Source organism: Canis aureus, chromosome 11 (assembly GCF_053574225.1).
Source record: "Canis aureus isolate CA01 chromosome 11, VMU_Caureus_v.1.0, whole genome shotgun sequence".
NCBI classification, from domain to species: Eukaryota; Metazoa; Chordata; class Mammalia; order Carnivora; family Canidae; genus Canis; species Canis aureus.
In genome coordinates this window covers 28,525,140-28,544,984 of record NC_135621.1, presented here as the reverse complement: position 1 = coordinate 28,544,984, position 19,845 = coordinate 28,525,140, and the positions used below count along the sequence as shown (strand labels likewise).

Below are 19,845 nucleotides of genomic sequence, written 5' to 3'. Positions count from 1 at the left end.
ATGGATGGATGGATGGATGGATGGATGGATAAACATAGACACACAGAGAGATAATGACTAAATAGACTTAGAAGATGGGTTTGACATGACCTTTAACCCTCCAGGATCTTCCAATCAAGGAAGATGCAATGCTAAGCATGGACCTAGCTGAGAAATAGAAAAATCTTATCTGCAGTTAGTGACACTGCCAAAGTCTGCAATTTTCTAGCCCAACATAGTGTGTGATAAAGATCAGCCAGGCAAGCTGTGACTTGAGACAGACACACTTGGCCACCCCAATAACACACTTTTTTGTTCATTTGTTCAACAGGCATTGATTGAGCACCTAGTGCCAGGCAGTATCCTAGGCTCTGGGTATAGCGTCATGCACAAAATACCTCCATGTGACGGTTCCAATATGTGGTGGGAAGGGGGACAAGGATGATGTACGTGTAGAATGAGCCAGATGAGGATAAGCATCATGAAGATGAACAAAGCAAGCAAGAAAGGGGGGCTCTGGAGGCTGGGGGCAATTCCGTCAGAAAGGTTGATACCTACAGGGAGGCCCAAAGGGAGGGAAGCACACAGGGTTGAGGCCCAGATCTGGAGGGAGCAGGGCTTTCCCAGGATCACGCAGCTGAATGAGACTATAACCCAGGCGACGCACGGGTGTTGGGGTTCCTCTGATGCTACAGAATGGTGGAGACACACCAGATATGATGTCAGCAGAGGAAAGTGTTGTTGGGATCCAGCCAGTGAGGAGCTACGTGATCTCAATGCCCTAAGCCCCTTCACCATAATGTCCCTGTTCGTTTTCCCCTCTGCTCGTTAAAACAACCCTGTATTTTCACAGATATTTTACTTTATACGCTGTCAGTGTTCACTATTTTGTTATTTTCTGGAGGCAGTAAACGCTAACCCTTTAAAGAGGGCTCCAGTTTGGCTCTGGCTGAGGGAGGACAGCTGCCGGCTAGGGCAGGGAAGGCTCCTCAGGGGGAAATGAGATCTGAGCAGGCCTCAAATGGAGAAGAGTTCATAAGGTGATGCCAAATGCCCAGACCAGCCTGGTGGCCACATCTTCTCTTTCTCAGAAAGAAGGAGGCTATTATCAGGATTTGATCCTTTTACAGAGGGCAGAAAACTCAAGATAAAAGTAGCTCAAACAGAAAGAAATTTCTTCCTTTTTTTTTTTTTTAATTTCTTCCTTTCTTATGTAAAAACTCCTGGGGTGCCTGGCTGGCCCAGTTAGTATAGCATGTGACTCTTGATCTCAAGGTCATGGGTTCAAGGCCCAAGTTGGGTATAGAGCCTACTTGGAAAAAAAAAAAAAGGAATAAAAACTCCTAATCTAGGTAGTGAGGTGTGTCAGGGACCCAGTCCCTTCCATCTTGCTCCACCAATCTCAGTATTTGGCTTTCACCTCCTGGCTCAACATGGCTGCTGAGTACCAGACGTCATGTCTATATCACAGTCAAGGACAGAGAAAGGGATGAAGAAGGGAATGCCTTCTCACGAGCAGCGGGGTATCTAGAAGAATGCCATTTTAGGTTGGCAGTTCTAAGACCCAGAGAGAGCCCCCCAGGTCCCCGAAAAGCACACAGGGTTGGCACTGTTGCTACTGGAGATGGCATCGGGGAGCGGGGTGGTGTAGGGAAGTTCCGTTCCACATTCCCCGGAGAAGTTCCTGCAGCTGTACGTGGAACAGCATAGCAGTTGGCCGCTTTCAAGATGCCAGCCCTCCAGCGGCCCCCTAACTTCCACCTCCTACCGGATTTATTCCCCCGTCCTTCCAGCCAGAGATTTCTCTGGTGCCCTGGGAACCCAGGACATTGGGGGTTTGGGGGAGAGGGAGGGTCCTACAGAGCTGTGCAGGCAGGCTCAGTCTCCAGCTAAACCCCTCTGACCTGTGCCTCCCACCACCACAGATGGAGTCCAATTTCCCAAGTGTAGGACCAGGAGATTGCTAGAAAAGCCCTTGCTAGAGAAAGACACAAGGCAGGGGCTCAAGAAGGTGAGTGAATGAATGAATGAGTCACTCAGTTAACCAATCACTCAATCAGGTGTCATTCAGTCTAAGCTCAGCCAAGTCGTCACCCAGCTTCCATTTACATACTTCCAGTGACAGGGAGATCACTACTTATGGGGGCAAAATGGTTTCAGTTTTAGATTGTGCTTAGGATGAGTCAGACCCCCCACCTCCTGGGGCTCCCCATCAGCCCCAGTCTGCCCACAAGCGGGACCCAGAATACATTTAGATTCCTTTTCATGGGCTGGTGCCCAAGTCTCTGCAGGCAAGGGAAAGCACAGAATCTGGTCATCTTCTTGTGTTTCAGAGGAAGCTCTGACCAGAGAGGGGCTATGACTCACCCAAGGCCACACAGCTGGGTAAGAGCTGAGCTCAGATCCACCTTTCAGCTATGCTTCCTCTGAAATCCACAGCTCCTCCAGCCTTCCCCACATTGGGGACCCCCTCACCACAGCCGGCCCCACTACCTGCCGAAGATCTGCTGCCCTTATGGGGATCCTCACGCTGGAGAAAACCCATCTTTTGTCACTGCCAGCGACAGGCACAGGGCTGAGACCTGTGGTCTGGTGTGAGGAGCTGCTGCAGGACCAAGATTTATAGGACAAGCTGTATGGCTCTTACCCACCCCCCGACAGGGGCCCACATGTGTATGCACACACGTGTGAGCATGTACATGAGCATGTGCCTGAACTTCCCAGAGCCAGGGGAACACATAATAGGCTGTGGGTAAATCCTGCCAATAAGGGAAGTGTAACTGTCACGCACGAGGCCAACAGACAGAACTCCGGTGGATTCACTTGGTTTTGTTTTGTGGTTATCTTTTTTTTTTACAACTTTAAATACGGAATATAAATAAATTTACATTTAAAAAATAAAAGGAAAGCCCCCAAAAATATAATCACCGACTTTACAAACTGAAGGAAGCAGATTTTGGACGTGGGGTAGGGAGGAAAGTGCAGTAGAAGGTGGGGGGGAAGGTGGGAGCTCAGACCCCACCCCAGGGAGACCTGGGGATCATTTCTCTTTTCTCCCCCACTCCCAGACCATGAGCTGGTTTCCTGGAAGAAGCCACCAGAAGTGGAAATCAAAAGAATCTAATATGGGGGGGGGAGTGTGTAGGGGAAAGCAGGAGCTACCCCCTCCCTTGGAGACTTTCTCCTGGGTTTTTCACACCTGCCTGGAAGGGGAACCGCTTGAGCTGGGGACCCAGGAACACGGAGGCCAGCTGGACAATAGTGTTGCCTCCCCACCCAACATGGGCTCGCTCCCATCCGACCACTCCAAGCCACTGGTTAAGTCAGGGCGCAGCTGGTCCACACAGAGCCTTGCTGTCAGTTAGGAAAAGGATCCCTTTCTCCAGACAGGTTTTCTCCATCTGCCAGAAAACTGTCCTAATAAATACACAAATTGGCCACGTTCTATGGTATGAACAATGATCCCTGTAGGCAGGGCCCTTGTGCAGTGTGCAGCCTGCACAAACCTACATGGCAGTCTTGGCTGGGTTGGGATAGGATGGGCAGCCCCCGTGCTGCCCTGACCCCGGGTCTTCTGCCTAACGGAGCATGAGTGGGGTTATTCATGGCCTCAGAATGGAGTCCAAGAGTCCCTCGGTGGAGCAGACTGAGGGCCAGGACAAGAGGAAGATACAGGGTGGAGGTAGAGAGAAAAAAACAGAGGAAGTGAAGGTCGGGGGTGGGGGGAGTGAAAGGAGGCAGTGAATGCCCAGGTCACCATCCACGGCGGCTCCAGAGCAAACTTCATCTCTAACCCACCTGCGGGGGCACCTGGCTGCCTGGTGCTGAGGCCACGCCCACCCAGAGGAGTCCACGTCTTCAGAGATTTCATAAATGAAAGGAAGCCACTGTGAGTGGACGGGACCGGGGAGAAGTTTCTGGGCCTGGGCGCTGTGGGAGGGCTTCTCTCCAGTCTGCACTCCCCTCCCCGTGGTCTCAGCCACCTGGCCCATCTGCAGGTGTCCCTTCGGAGCTGGCCTGGGGTCCCGGGTCCAGGCAGGCCCTCCATGCCTCGAGGGCCTCGTGGCCACCTGCAAGGCTTTGGGCCAGCCCACGGTACTCAGGTGGGACCCGAGCCGGGAGCTGGGGAGCAGCGAGCCTGTGGGTCTCTCTTGAGCATCTATCCCAGATCCTTGGGGTCAGCGGAGGAAGCCAGCAGTGGAGTTCGGGTCCTCCGTTTCCTTCTCGAGCTTCTGGGCAAGGTGCTGGCGGCCAGTGAGGGGACCCGCTGGTGGGCGGATGGACGCGCGGAAGAGGGGAAGCACCATTGGCCGTCCGAATCAGGCATCGAGACAGACGGACGAGGGGAACAATATTATCACTCCAAGGACCCCATGGGGGCGATACAGCAAATACCATATTAAATAACCCTGTTGGGCAAGCAGAGGGGACACAGGGGGTCAGACACAGCCCAGGGGCTCCATCCCATGCTCACACACCTCCCTTGCCAGGGTCGGGGAGCCGATTTCCATCATCGCTCAGGGCTGGGGAAGTTGAGGGTTTGATTTCCCATTCTCTTAGGGCATGCTGTGACACAGCTGGACTGGGGTCCCCAAAGCCCCTCACACCTGCCCACTCCGTGGGAAAATTCAGTTGAAACTGGGTGGGAGGGGATCCAGGCTTAGAGCCCGGATTCTGTGTTTGTGGGATCACCTGTCCCCAGCCCCTTCATGGCCCAGGCCACAAGCCAGGGAGAAGAAACACCAGGGGCCTGGGCCTCAGGGTCCCCCTCAGGCCTCACCTGCCCTCAATCTCCTCCAGATGCCCCTAGGCTCCGAGGGTCTCCTTCAGTGCCTTCTTGTCATGTGTGTGCTTGAACTTCCGGTGCTTCCCCTTGGGGGGCCGGCGGACTCGCACTGTCCGAATGGTCACCCGAGTTTGGGGTGTCTTGGCTGCTTGAGAGAAAGAAAGGTCTTGTCAGCAGGTGGGCAGCCTCCAGAAAGGGTGTATCGCTCTCCACCAACACCTGCCGGAGACCTCTCCAGACCTCCTGGGCTGAAAGAAGGGGTGGGAGTCTGAGCCAGCCCTCCTGGGGTGCAAATCCCAACTCCACTGCTTACCAGCTGCACGTGCCTTAGGGACCATTATTGAACCACTCTGTGCCTCAGTTTCCCCATTTGTGAAATGCGGGGGATAAGACTGCCTACCCTGTAGGACTGGTAAGATGAACAAATGGCAGTCTACCAGCGTACACACAGGGGAGTAGATTCACTCTGGCTCTAAGTTCCTTGGCCTTACCCCACCGACCTTCCTGATTTCCATTCCCCTTGAGCCTGGCGTGGACTCGGATCTGTTAACCAATAAAATGAGGCAGAGTGGTGCTGTGCCAGTTCCAGGCAAAACCCTTAAGAAGGGTTGGCAGCTCTTAGAGCGCCTGGGTGGCTCATTCAGTTGAGCGGCCGACTCTTGATTTCAGCTTAGGTCATGATCTTGGGGTCCTGGGATCGAGCCCTGCATCAGGCTCTGCATTCAGCAGGGAGTCTGCTTGAGATTCTCTCTCCCTCTCCCTCTGCCCCTCCCCTTGCTGATGTTCTCTCTCTCTCTCTCTCTCTCAAGTAAAACTTCAAAGGGCACTTGGATGGCTCAGTGGTTGAGCATCGGCCTTTGGCTCAGGGCATGATCCCGGGGTCCACATCGGGCTCCCCACAGGGAGCCTGCTTCTCCCTCTGCCTGTGTCTCTGCCTCTCTCTGTCTCTCTCATGAATAAATAAAATCTTCTTAAAAATCAATCAATCAATCTTTAAAAAAGAAGGCAGCGGCTTGGCAGCTCCTCCCACTTTGCTTTGGGGAGCCCCGTGCAGGAGAAGTCTAGCTACTCCTCCAGGGAAGCCACGTGGGGAGGAGACGACGTGGATGGCAGGAGAGGGACCAGGGCCCAGCAGCCCCCGCAGCCCATGGACGGTGACCCCAGGAGACACGGGCAGAACCGCCAGGCGGAGCCCAGTCCCCCCATGAATCAAGGAAGAGGATAAAATCGTGTTGTCTTACGCCAAAGATCAGACTAAGAAGTGATCAGCAGACGGGAGCTCCTCTTACTCACTTTCGTATTTCCTCCCTGGCCCTCCTGTCGAGGTTTCCTCCTGCCAGCCTCTCAGCCCCCTGCCATCCTGCGATGGGGGAGCACTGGGCAGGGGCTGGACCCACGGAACCACACACTTTCACCGTGGGGCGAGGCCCCCCGTCCCCGTGCCTGTCATCGCCCGACCCTCGCCACTCCAAGGAGCAGTTCAGTGGACGGGCCAGAGCTCAAACTGTGGGCCAGACCCCCCGGGGTTCAAAGTTGGGCTCTCCCAGGTGTTAGTGGGGTGCTTTGGGGCAAGTCATATAAACTCTCTGTGCCTCCATTTCTGTATCGTTAAAACTGAGCCAGCAACAGCCCTGGACCTCGGGTTAGATGATAACACATGGAAACAGCCAGAAACCCTTGGCTAGCGCTTCCGTTACACCTGGAATCGTTCTAAGCTCCTTTATTCTCATAGCAGGTACAAGTATCTACATTTAACAGATAAGGAAACTGAGGCAGAGAGACTGGACCTTGAACCTAGGAGTCGGCCTCTGGAGTCCATACTTCCAACCACTGGCCTGTACATCACAGTGCTCGTGAGCCTCAGTCAAGGTTACCACTTAGGTCTCTTCCTCCTGAGCTCCCAGGTGGACATCCTGGCCATGAAAGCTCTCTCTGCCAAGCTCAAGGCCCAGCTCGCCCTGGGAGCCTGCCCTGGCCCCCTCAGCTCTTTGGGGCCAATGCTGACTTCCCACCTTACAGACATAAGCTCCCATGGGGCAGTTAGCTCATCTCTGCAAACGGGCAGTGTAAGGACGCAGGCAGGTCTCAGATCTCCCTCAAGGGAGGACACCTAGAAGGGCCCGCAGTTTGGGCTCCAGAGAAGGGGTCATCAGCAGGACCCCAGGCTGCACAAAGCCTGGGAAAGCTCAAGGTCCTCATGCAGCTCATGAGTGACAGAGCAGAGTCTCGAGCCCAGGAGGTCTGACACTGGCATCACAGAGGCCACAGGAGCAAGCCTTATTAGCCGGGCTGTGGATAGCTGCCCGCGGGACTGTCATGCAGGGCCAAATGGCTGAGCTGACGTGGCAAGCCTTTATGTAATCTACATATTAATCAGTTGACCATGCCTTCCAAAATCTGCTTGGAAAATCACATGAAGCAAAAGCACATAAAAGAACCCTATCTTAAACATAAAGAAGAATATCTGTCCTGACTAGAAATCTGTGTTAATTATTATTACTATTCCATGCTATTCGATTATTCCACGTTGTCTCATGTTAACTTTTTTTATACAATTTTTTAAAGATTTTATTTTATTTATTCATGAGAGACATACAGAGAGAGGCAGAGACACAGGCAGAGGGAGAAACAGGCTCCCTGTGGGGAGCCTGATGTGGGACTCGATCCCGGGACCCGGGGATCCTGACCCGAGTCAAAGGCAGACGCTCAACCACTGAGCCTCCCAGGCACCCATCATGTCAATTACAACAGGTCAGTTTGGAGCTGTCGAATTGTCGACCTTCCCAGGGCATCCATGCTTCAGCTCTGCTCTCAGAACAGGATGAAGAGGCTGAGACAAGCCTGCTTCTAGGATGTTCTGTTCTCTACCACCAGAAAGTTATTGAAAATCAATACATGATTTTTTTTTTCTTTTTCATGATTTTTTTTTTAATGCTCCTCTAATCATACTAACTTAATAAGTGTTGATCCTTGGGGCACCTGGCTGGCTCAGTTGGCAGAACATGAGACTCTCGATCTCAGGGTTGTGAGTTCGAGCCCCATGTTGGGTGTAGAGATCACTTAAAAATAAAATCTTAAAAAAAAATTTTTTTTAAATTCTTGATCCTTACTATAAACATTCGAGGGAGAAAAGGCAGCAGGACGGCCTAAAGAACACAGAACTAGACAGTACAAGACCTGGCTTCTGGGCTAGACTTTGCCACTGTGCCACCTTCATTAAGTCCATTAAGCTCTCTCTGCTCTAGCAGCTCTTCAATGACACTGAACCACTGACTTGTGAGGTCATCTCTCTGGATCATTCTAGCTCTAACAATGTAAAATTCTTTAAAAAAAAAAAAGAAAGAAAGAAAAGAAAAAAGAAAAGAAAAGAAAAGAAAGAAAAGAAAAGCTAGCTCTAACAAAGTAAAATTCTTAAAAAAAAAAGAAAGAAAGAAAAGAAAAAAGAAAAGAAAAGAAAAGAAAAGAAAAGAAAAGAAAAGAAAAGAAAAGAAAAGAAAAGAAAAGAAAAGAAAAGAAAAGGCAGCCCGGGTGGCTCAGTGGATCCTGGAGGCCCAGGATCGAGTCCCACATCGGGTTCCCTGCATGGAGCCTGCTTCTCCTTTTACCTGTGTCTCTGCCTCTCTCTCTGTGTGTGTCTCTCATGAATAGATAAATAAAATCTTTTAAAAAAAAAGAAAAGAAAATGACAAGGCAGGTAAGAGCCAGCGACTGCCGTCTGGGTGAGGGAAGGGCCAGGAGCAGGACTTCAGGATACCGAGACTCTATCTGTACCCCTGCCTGGGACTGGCTGTGTGACCTTGGGCAAGACCTCAGCCTCTCTGAGCCTCATGCACCTCCTCTGTAAAAAGTGGACCCGGCAATTGCATCAGATCATTTTTGGGGTCCCTTTTGACTCAGGTCAAACCACGCCCCAGAAATTGTGACTTTGTGAACTCTAAAAGAGAAAAATGGAACTCTGGTTCCAATCAGCCAACCGATGCTTGAACTCTGTCTGTCCATCACTGCTGCAGGGTTGCCCAGGCTCTACCTACACATCTTCAAGGACAGGAAGCTCACTACCACACAAGGCATATAATTCCCTCTTGGCCCCCTGGCTGATGAACAGCTTTTGGTATATGGAGTTAAAATCTCCCTCCAGTGGCTTTTCCCCCCTGGTCCTAACCCCCCTGAAGACCACAGGGAATTAGTTTGATTTCTCATTCCCAGGACGAGTTGTCAAATATCTGAAGATAATATCCATGGAGTGTCCTCTTGTCTCATGTACTTGTTCGACAAAGTAGGGGGCTTTGGTAGCAAAATGGGGTTGGGAGTTGCACTGGACAAGGTAGTCAGGGCAGACCTCTAGGAGGAGGTGACTTCTGAGCTGAGACCCAAATGAAGACAAGTAGCTTTCTGAAGAGTTGAGAGAAGTGAATTTCAGATAGAAAGCAGCTTATGCAAAGGCCCTGAGGCAGACACATATTTGGACACTTGAGGAGGTCGGGCTGGTTGGGGTGGCATAAATGAGGGGGAATGGCTGGCAGCAAGGCTGGAAGACCAATCAGGGGCTAAAGCCTTTATGTAAAGCCTCGCAGGCAGGGGAGGAATCTGGATTATTCTCAGTGAGACAGAAAGCTTCAGATGAACTTAACCAAGGGCAAGCCTGATCCAATTTCCCCCACAGCTGCCACAAGGGAAGGGAGCTGCCCAGCTAAGCAATTCAGAGACAGACCCTGGACCAGCGGTTACCTCGCAGGTCTTGGGAACTCCCCGGGGTTCGGGTCACGGGTCGAGCAGCCACCACTGTCTCACACTTGCATGCCAGGTGGTCCTCCAGGGTCACCGTGGCCTTCTTAAAGGTTGGCTTCTTCCGTACAATCTCGATTTTTCTCACCTGGAGGACAGAACCATCCAAGTGCCTCTGTAAGACCACACAAGCAGGGGCTGAGGGAGCCCGCCCGCCTGCTCTTCCCACCCCAGTGTCCCCTGCAGGGCTCTTTCCTCGAAAGCCGGGAGTGGACAGCGACATTGGCCTAAACAATGGCAGGACCTTGCCCTCTGCCCTTCTCGTAGCTTTTCCATCAAAACAAGCCCTCCCGACCTGGCCTCCAGCTTGGCCGCAGCCCCCTCGGAGCTCCCAGAGAGGGAGAAAGGCATTTCCGGGTTGTGCGTAGGGCCTGTGGTGTCCTCATTCCCGGAGCGCCAGCCAAGGTCAGGGACTATGGCAGAGGCGGGAGATGGTTGTCTAGAAGGAAGTGGGGGGAGGCTTTATCCAGGAGGGAGGCGGGAAGGGGGAGGTCAGCTGTCAGGTGTCCATCCACAGAGCTGGAAGCGCAGGGGACAGGAGATACCATGACAGTGGGTGGTGCAGGAGAGAGTGACACTTGTGATCTTGGGCACCGGGCCCAGGCCTGGGATGGAGGTGGTGGGCACGGGGCAAAGCCACAGCTGACCTCAGGGAGGGGAGTGTGGCAAAACAGGTGGAGCTGTTGGCAAGAGTGGGGCTCACCAGCCAGGGCTGAGCCCTAGGTGAGCTCGCTGCCCAGCAGCTCTGCCCCGCCTGAGTCAGTGTGGAGGCGAGGCTGACCCAAGGGGCTTTTCCACATGAATCAGAAGGCAGCTGAGGCTTCTCTGGCCCGGCCTGGCCCAGCATGAGACCCAGAGCTCCCCAGGGCCGCCTCTATTCTAGAATGTGCCTTGAGTCAGAGTGCATACCCGATGCTTCCAGAAAGCAGGCAGGATTCAGCTTTCTGACCCGCGCTGGGGGCTTCCCCAGCATTTGCTGTGCCTGTTGCCTGGAGGGTCTCTGCACCCTCCTCGTTAAGGACACAGCAAGGCTTCTGAACAGGTTTGGAGGAAAACCAAGCAGCCCAGAACATTCTGAGTGTCTGATAAATGCTTGCAGACAGCTCTCTTCAAGGAATATTTGGGGATTTTATCCCTGAGAAAGGAGACAGCACCCTTCACATAATGTCCTACACCCCACCCTGCCAGGCGTTGGGGGAGGGGGGTTGCCTGCGGCTTCTGGGTACAGCAGCCTGGGTGGCCTGGAGGGCTCACAGGTGGCCTCGGCACACCTGTCCCAAGAGCCGCCTGCCGCGGCCCTACCTGGACAGAGCCCCCCCCCCAAGGCATGCCTCTCCGCCCCTATGGAGGCTGGAGCCCCCCACCCCCAGACCCCCTCACCGCAGCCCCCAGCCAGGGCCAGCGGGCCGGCGGCGCCCTGCGCACCTGAACGGGCCGCAGCTGCACCTGCGTGGGCCGGCACTGCACGTTGCGGTTGTTGCAGCAGCCGGAGCAGCGCTGCACCTCCACGCACGGCGGCCACACCAGGAAGTTGGCGTTGGTGCGGTCTATGAGGCGCCGTGAGATCTCGAACACCTCGGTGCGGGTCTTGCACTCAGCGATCATGGCCGGCTCGGCGACCGTCGGGGACCCTGAAGGAAGAGGGGGACCATGGTCGGGAGGGTCCGCCCAGCGGGACACCTCGGGGACTGCTCTCCCCCAGAAATGCCCAGCGGGGTCCCACTTCCTTCAACCCCCACCACTCCCCCCACCCCGGGTGGGGGGCGATGGCGCACCCTGGCTGTTATCAGCTGTGGGATTGGGATGGCTTGCTGAGGTGCCCTCAGCCTCAGTTTCCCCATGAGATCTACACCCCAGAACTGCTGCAAGGATAGAGTGAGGTCATTCAGGGAGTGCTGGCCTGGCACGAATGTCCGTGTTCTTCGGCCAGCCCTCAAGTTCATTCTGTGATCTCACACATCTGTGCCCTTGCCTGGCTCCTGGCTCCCGCTCGCTTATTATTTTGTAACCACTCTCATGTTGCCCTTTTACACTGTAATCTATTCTTACATCCTTGCTTCTTTCAAAGTCTGTCTCCCCATCTGTGGCACGGGGATGACAGCGCCCATACTGCACTTGAAGGTGGAAGGAGTGATGTGAGCAGCAGACAGCAAGTGTCCGGTCCAGGCTGGGGCTCTGCAGTCATTCCCATACAGAAACACTGAGGCTTGACTCGCTGCCCAAATTTGGAGTGAGGACCTGAACTCAGACCACCAACTCCTATCTGAATGTTCCCCTAGCCACTATCGACAGTGTTTGGGGACTACAGCTGGGCAGAGAGGAGGAGGAGGGGCTTAGGGCAGTCACTGGCCTCCCCTGGGAGGGCTTCTATGGGACCTAGGCAGGTGCCAAGCTTTGCCTGCTGTCCCAGGCTGCAGCCCTAAGCCATAGAAGAGACACACAGCCCATGAGGATGGCACTGGGTTCAAGTGAGAAGAGCTGCCGGGATCCCAGCCCTATCCCTTGCTCGCTGTGTGACTCTGGCCATGGCTTTACCCTCTCTGGGCCCCAGTTTCCAACTCTATAAAATGGGGTCAGTAATATTTATCTCTAGGGTTGAAGGAATGAACAAATGAGTTTAAAAACGCTGTATTTAGGAAACTGTTGGGTGATGGGGCATGATGACTCAACTCCTCCAGTTCTGCTGTTCTACATGGTTCAACTCAGTCCTCGGGGTGTGATGAATGGGGCAGCCCAGAGCCTTGGGCTGGCTGCACACCCCAGTTCTTCTTGTCCGGCTCCCACTGTGGAGGGGTCAACCATTCTCATCTGCAGCCTCACCTAGGCTCCTTCTCCCTCGGGATAAACTCTCCAGCTCGTCTCCAGAATGGGATCGGGTCAAATTCAGGTCCAACTCGGCCCCGTCTTCGTCTGCAGGAGAAGGCACAGTCAGATGCATTCTGATAACCACTGGCTGATCTGACTGTGGAGTGGGGGCTCCAAGGGGGATATGGGGCAGGCAGGAAGGTGGCCTCTCACCCCTCACTGGTACTCTACTCCAAAGAACAGCTCCCAGTAAACCTGAGGGTCCTAGCTCCATCCCCAGAGTGGCCATGGGGCTCAGGGGGTGGTGGGGCACTGACTGCATCCCTGGCGAGGGGGCCTTCAGCCCCACTCGGGGCTCTTCAGCCACATTTTTGGACAGAACCCATGTCAAAGGAGTTAAAAATAACCCTTCCCTTTTGCTACTGTAAGCGAACCTCCTCAGCCTCCAGGGCAGGGCAAGGACCCAGAGCTCGGAAGGCCAGTTTCCAGTGCCCCTCCGCCCAGCGTTCCCATAGGAAGTGCTGAATGGAGAAATTCCCAGAATCCCCGGGGGGACCAGCATGCCCTGGACACAGCCCTTCTGGAGCCCCGGACAATGGCCCAGCTGAGGCAGAGGGAGGAGGGAAGGAGAGCAGTGGGGGTGGGGAGCCAGTCTGCTGGGATGGGGGTGCCAGTACCTCAAGGCCTTGCAGGCCCAGGTCTTGCTCTAGCTCCCAGTGTCTCATTGGGTTTGCCTCTCCCCTCTAACCTCTGACCTGGTGTCTGCCCTAAACTGTCCGTTTCTCCCTCAGGTCATAGACTATAGCTCCTTTCCACAGCCTGGGAGGTCCTCATCTTGGTGGCATCGGTGCCCCTTGGAGCCATCCATCCCTCTCTGGTGGTGGCCACCACTGCCATGGGAGGTGTCTCCCCTTCCCCCTGGCCCTGCCAACCACAAAGCTCCCCCTCCTCTGTGTGGGCTCCCAGGGGTCCTATTTGGAGGAGCCGGTCCTACAACTGGTGCATTTCCATCCAGCCTACTGCTCCTGCGTCAGCCTGTCTGTCTGTCCCTCTCGCTCCCTTCCTTTCTCCCTGCCATCTCTGGAATGTCCCTGGTGGAGAGGAGATGGGGGAAAAGATGTGCTTTGTGGAAAGGTTAAGTTGATTAGGAAAAAATAGCCACATGGTTGCCTCGAAACAGGCCCGCTATTGAGAACCTCTGTCCCCAATCCCGACCCCCAGCCGGGGTGTGTAGGGGCTGTCCGAGGGTGGGGGCCTAGGGCCTTGGAAAGAAACTGCAGAAAGGCTAAATTTGGAAGTTGCCCCATTGTGTTGGCCAGGGCTGGCCAGTCGGGCATGGGGTGGGGGGTGTGGGAGACGTCGGGTGGGGGGCCCAGCGAACAATAGGTGGGCCCAGCTGGGGCCCCCTCCTGCCTGCCTCGCCAGCCCCCGGCACAGGCGGGTTTGAAAGGGCCCGGGAATGCTTTTGAGAGGGAGCCAGGGGCCCAACGGGGAGAGGAAACAAAGACAGGAAACACTGTCCCCCGTAGATAGGAGTCTGGGCAAGGATTACAAAGTGACAAAGAGACAAAACCCTAGAGGGAAGGGGAGCTGGGGGTGCAGGGGGGTTGCTGACCAGGGCTCTAGGGAACAGGCCAGAGGTTAGAATAGAATGGAATTTGCTCTGAAGACAGCGTTTATAAATACATTCCCGACCCAGCCCGCCAGCCCTGCCACGTGTGTGCCACCAAGCACGTGCCCATTCGCTGAGTGCACTCTTGGGCTAGGGCAGGGCTGCCCGCTGGTCTGGGCCAGGTGTCCCCAGGAGACCTTACAGACTGGGCCCTCGGCCAGAGAGGCAGGGAGATGGCTCCTTCGGCACCACCCCCCTGGCTGAGTCCACACCTGGATCCACATGTGGCATATGCCCTGGGCACCTTTTCCCTGCCCTCCTTCTCCTGGCACCCCACCCCGTGCACCTAGCCAGAGCCACATGTGGGTGCTTCTCCTGCCACACCCCACATCCCAGGTACCAACCCGTCCACCTTCTCGGCCCTGCCCCGCATAGGTGTGGCCGAGCCCTCCCAGGACAGTCACAGGCCTCTAGTTTTCTGAAAGTCGAGGAAGGGAGGATGCCCCTCGCCCTGCCCCTCCCAGTTCCCCAGGACTCAGTGGAGGCCTAGAGCAATGATCAAGGGTTCCATTTACCTACGGAGGCTCCGTGCAGCAGGCGCTGGAGGTCATCAAAGGAGCGGATCGAGTGGTCGCTCAGCATCTCGTAGAGCTCCTCGGGAATGGGGTCCCCCTGCCAGGCAGACACCGTGGGGCCAGGTGAGCTGGGGTTGAGGGTTTTCCAGCCATGGCCCTCTTCATCGCCACACACATACCCTCCCATGGAAAACCCCCCACAGGGGGGGGCCTCTCGGCTGTGGGCAAATGCACAGTCATGCTGGGGGCACAGGCAGGGACCAGATTCCAGGCCAGATGACCAAAAGCACAAAGTTCTGGGAGCCAGAACCTGCTGGAGCCTCTAAGACCCAGCTCAGATGCCCAACCCCACCCCCAATCAAGAGCCCTGCTCTGAGAAGGATTGGGTTATATACCTCTGTCTCCCACATCACACCACAGGTTCCAGAAGACTCCAACCACCTTTCTGCTTTTCCTCCCCACCCGACAGCCAATGATAGCCAGCATTTGTCACTGGAGACTTATTGTTCCCATTTTACAGATTAGAAAACAGAGTCCTCCAGCCAATGATCAGCAGAACCTACATTCAAAGCCAAGGCTTTCTGATGTTAGAGCCTGTGCTCCCAGCTCCCTGGATACATGAGGTGTTTCCTAAATGCTGGAGGTGCTGCCCAGTCTCAGGGGCTCCAGGTACTAATGAATCTATTTAGTCTCTTGCTCAAAAGAGAAGGGAATCCTCAGATACAGACATGAAACCTGAAAGCTTACCCATGCCCCATGCCCAACCAAACCCTATTTTTAGAGCCCCTCTGGCCTGTTACCAAAAACACTTGAAACTTAATAAGTGCTTTAACAGGCCCCACTCGGAGCCCAGCTTCCTCCAGGGAAACCACAGGCCTCACAATGACATGAGAGCAGCCCAATAGGAAGGTCACGGCCATGTCCCTCATGGTCCAAGGAGACCTGAGGGGCTGATGCCAGAAGTCTTGAGAAGGAGCGCCCAATCTGGACACCCAGTGCCTCAGGACAAAGGAAATGCATGGGACGCTGCTTCATGTCCAAACTCACACCCATGCACACACACACATGTGCACATACAGACACAGGATGGCACGGTCCTGTGGAAGGAGCCCTGGGTGGGGAGTCCTGGCAGACTTGACTTATTTAACTCTGTGCCTCAGTTTCTCCATATTTGGGAGCAGGAGCTCCTGCTCTAGTCAGTTCACAGAACACTCCAAGGACTGGAGTTCTGATTGGCTTTGCATAGGCTGAGGTCCTGGCCTGACTAGGGGTGGGAGTGGGGGATGGGGTGGGGTCATCTGCCCTGTGGCCAGCCCCGGGGGACTCACTCCAAAAGCTCTGTTAGGAGCTTGGTGATGGACCAGTTTCTCACTCCCCAAACAGTTATCAGGGTGTCTAGGAACACCTCCTCCAGGGGTTTCACCATGTCCATCCGGCTCCGGCCACCCAGGCCGGCTTTGAAGCCAGGGTAGAGTGTGGGTAAGATCACTTTTAAAACCCATTCCTGGGGATCCCTGGGTGGCTCAGTGGTTTAGCGCCTGCCTTCGGCCCAGGGCGCGATCCTGGAGTCCCACATCGGGCTCCCGGTATGGAGCCTGCTTCTCCCTCTGCCTGTGTCTCTGCCTCTCTCTCTCTCTCTCTCTCTCTGTCTATCATGAATAAATAAATAAAATCTTAAAAAAAAAAAAAAGATAAAACCAATTCCTTGGGACGCCTGGGTGGCTCAGCGGTTGAGCGCCTGCCTTCAGCTCAGGGCATGATCCTGGAGTCCCAGGATCGAGTCCCACACGGGGCTCCCTGCATGGAGCCTGCTTCTCCCTCCCCTGTGTCTGCCTCTCTCTCTCTGTATCTCTAATGAATAGATAAGATAATATAAAATAAATATAATATAATATAATATAATATAATATAATATAATATAATATAATATAATATAAATAAAACGAATTCCTTGAAACCCCTGAGCTGAGTTCTTTCATTTGAATGTGGAGCTTATAATCCTGCGTGGTGTCTAGGGCTGCCGGGAGGCTCCAGGCGGGGAAGGCTGGGGCCCTAGCAGTAAGCCTGGCTGGCAGCCGGGGGCTTTCCTTCAGGGTCCATGGCTACAAAGCTGGGGAGCCAGGGCTACATGAGAAGGCCATCAGCTCAGCTACCTCTCACTCCCCTACCTCTACCGCGCTCCGCCTCCTCCTACTCTAAGAGAGAGACCTGCCTTTGGTATCTCCAAATGTGGACACAGGGCTCTACCCACAGACCGGAAGGCAGGCGGCTGGTCCCCAGTTAAGACCAAGGCAGGCTACTTCCTCTGAGGGTTTTGCCAAGCCCAGAACTGGCAGTCCAGGGAACTAAATTCTACCCTTGTACTGCTACTAACCACCCCGTGACCCCAGGCTGGTCACTGCCCCTCTCTGGTCCTGGCTCTCATCTGTGAATCAAGGGGTCAAAGACATTTGATTCAATTCTAATTCTGCCTGTGGTGGTAGGAGAAGCAGTAGAGGAAAGCCAAGGGTGAGGGCTCCCAGGCTGTCTGTATAGTAATGATTCAATTAACCCCCTACAAAAAAAATAATAAAATTTAACCCCCCAGGAGAGGGTCCAAAGGCCCAGTACCAAATGGCATATAGCGCTCATGCCAAGACCTCTTTGCCCATTGGAGAGGTGGCTGCAGCTGCCAGCCGGGGCAGAGTGGACAGACCCCAAGCAGGGCTAGTGGATGCCCCAGACCCAGCCTACCACCCAAGAGAGGCGATTTTTATGGAAACAGATCCAGACCCTCCCAGGCTGAATGCTGAAGAGCCCAGGACAGACTGGGGAGGTGGGAAAGAGCCCAAGTACACAGTAGGTGCTCAAGAAGCACTCATAAAATGCATGAAGGACTATCCCCCTTCTCACTGGGGTTCTCTCCTGTATGATTCTACCTCCTCCACCAGGAAGACCACTTGGGTTACCCCACCACCACCACCACCACCTATGCAAATTGCCTCCTAAAGAGTCCACTTCATTCCAAGCAGAGAGGCCATCCCTGCCCATGTTTCTAGTAACTTGGCCACTGGATGTCCAGAACTAAGAGCCCCCTGGATTTGATAATAATACCACAGCTAACTTTTAGTAAGTGCTGACTATGAGCCATGCACTGAGCTCAATGCTGTACTAACTACCAATCCTAAGCAGCTGGCTCTATTTACCTATATCTTCCAGATGAGGAAGCTAAAGGCTTAGAGAAGTAAGTAACGGGCTACAGGTCTCCTCGACAATAGCAGAGCCACACCCCACCCCCTTCCAGCCCACTGTGGAGCTTTCTGGAAACAGATGTCTCAGAGCATTGGTTCTCAACCAGGGGCTGGGGAGGTCCTCAGGGGACACTGGCCATGGCTGAGGCGGTCACAACTAGAGAGCGCTACTGGCATCTAGTAGGCTGTGGCCAGTGATCCTGCTAAACATCGTACCATGCACAGGACAACCCTCCACACTAAAGAATCATCTGGCCCAAGATGTCAACGGTGCAGAGGCTGAGAAGCTCGAACACAGAAAAGCAGGGAGGGGCTTCAGCTGCCAAGGAAACCTGGCCTCTCGGATTAAGGCTGTAACAACCTTAGCTTCTTTATCTTTTCAATGAGGCTGGGAACACCTGACTGGTGTTACTGGGAGGCATAATTGCACCTCGCAGAGCAGCCAGCAAATAACGGGTACTTAATGAGCTGTCACTGTGGCCAATTCAGTCCTTCGGGTGGCTCCTTTGAGGGCAGCAGCGAGCAGCACACATGCCCACGGCCAGCAGTGCAGGGCAGTTTTGAGGAAGACAATTGGTGGGCGGAGAGCTGCCTGCCCTGGGAGAGTATGCGGCTTTGCATTATCCCCTGTGCTGGGCCCCAGGAAATGGCACCCTAGCCCCCACTGGCACTGCCCGGGGCCGTGTGGGCTGGCGGGTCCCTTCCGGGGCTGGGGGTGGGTGAGGGATAGGGAGATTCAGCCTGCGGTCAGCTCCAGGATGCAGTGCCCTAGGGGAGACTCACATGGGCACCTGCTCCTCGGGGTCAGAGGCCCCTCCTGGTGTGGGAGGGTGAGCAGCCCGGAGCCCGGGTTTTGTGGGCACAGGTTCTAGAACCCTCCTTAGGTGCACAGGGAAAAAGCCACGGCATCCTCATGCAGCTGCCCCAGATCTCAGGCCTGGGGTTCCTGACAGGGCAAGGGCGTGGTGAGAAGGCAGCTGGGGCACAGCCAGCCGTGGGAGCCAAGGCAAACAGCCGCCTCCCCACCCTGCCCCACCCCCAGCGCCAGCTGCAGAAGGTAGGAAGGGCACGAGCTAGCGTGAGGCCAGGTGAATTACCTGCTCCCAGCCAGGCTGGCAGATCAAAGGGGCTTGGACCCCACCCTCCCCCAGGGCCCCAGCTGCACACACAGATATGCTCCCCAGCCGGCCTGCCGTTCCGCTGAGGGAGATGACACAGGCTCAGCCCAAGCAACCAGGGGCGTTGTCTGTGGCTGGCGGAGGGAGAAGCCGACAAGGCCTTGGAGCGCCTGCCTGCCTGACAGTCTCAGGCCTGATTTAGATTCGATGCCAAAGCCAAGCCCTTTGAAGAAACCTTCTCTGGGCAGACCACAGAAGCCATTTAGAACCAGACTTTCCCACCTAGCATTTCCCTTCCCAATTGCTCCTGGGCCCTCCCGCCCCGCCTGAATGTTAGCCCAGCCCCACACTGGGTTGGCCACCTCTCTCTGGAGCAGAAAAACTGTTAAGGCTGGAAGAGGGGCCAGGGCAGCCCATCACAGTCACTGTCCCCCACTACCACCACCCCGATCCTACCCCCCACATCCCCGGCCGGCCCAACTCCCAGCACTGTGGTGGGGTGCAGCGGGAATCTGCATTTTCCAGAGAGGCTGGGGAATTCTGCTGTTAGAGAACTCTGAGCTAATCCGATCGTCACATGGGGGGGCGGGGGGGGGGGCAGAAACAGAGGCCCAGCTCAATATACACAGAATCTTTGCAGTCTGATTTTCCTTCTGTTTCTTCCTCTGTCCTGTCCAATCTTGGCAGCCCAAGTCCCAAGATGTGGGAAAGAAAGACAGACTTGTCTCTCAAGATGGGGGGGAAGGGCTCAAATGAGAATGCCTGCCTGACGGCAGAGGAGCCTGGCTGCATTGCCCTGAGGGTGAGGACTACTCGAGGACACGTTTATAAAGCACTTAGCAAGCGCTAGACGGATGTCTGGTCCTTCTTTGCCACCACCCACACCACCCAACCCCCATATCCACTGTCCTTTCCCAAATATTTATAGATTATCCACCTTGGACCAGACAATGCT

General features: G+C 54.7%; 1 protein-coding gene and 1 non-coding gene across 5 annotated transcripts in view; one reads left to right on the top strand and one right to left on the bottom strand.

Annotated features, from left to right (window-relative positions):
* Nucleotides 1-2,793: 2,793 nt before the first annotated feature.
* The window catches only part of PDGFB (platelet derived growth factor subunit B), a 21,259-nt gene continuing 4,207 nt past the window's right edge, over nt 2,794-19,845 (bottom strand). For 2 of the 4 annotated variants that reach the window (XM_077914479.1, XM_077914476.1), the window contains exons 2-7: nt 14,543-14,639; nt 12,371-12,460; nt 10,976-11,181; nt 9,494-9,638; nt 4,760-4,910; nt 2,794-4,388 (exon numbers count right to left, since the gene is read on the bottom strand). In XM_077914479.1, the coding sequence (XP_077770605.1) occupies nt 4,786-4,910; nt 9,494-9,638; nt 10,976-11,181; nt 12,371-12,460; nt 14,543-14,639 (663 nt within the window). In that variant the 3' untranslated portion in view covers nt 2,794-4,388; nt 4,760-4,785. Of the gene's footprint in view, nt 4,389-4,759; nt 4,914-9,493; nt 9,666-10,975; nt 11,182-12,370; nt 12,461-14,542; nt 14,640-19,845 lie in introns of all 4 variants that reach the window. The other 2 variants (XM_077914477.1, XM_077914478.1) reach the window with 2 other exon arrangements.
* TRNAE-CUC (transfer RNA glutamic acid (anticodon CUC)) lies at nt 7,743-7,815 on the top strand. Its single transcript has one exon. It is a non-coding gene; the product is annotated as a tRNA-Glu (tRNA).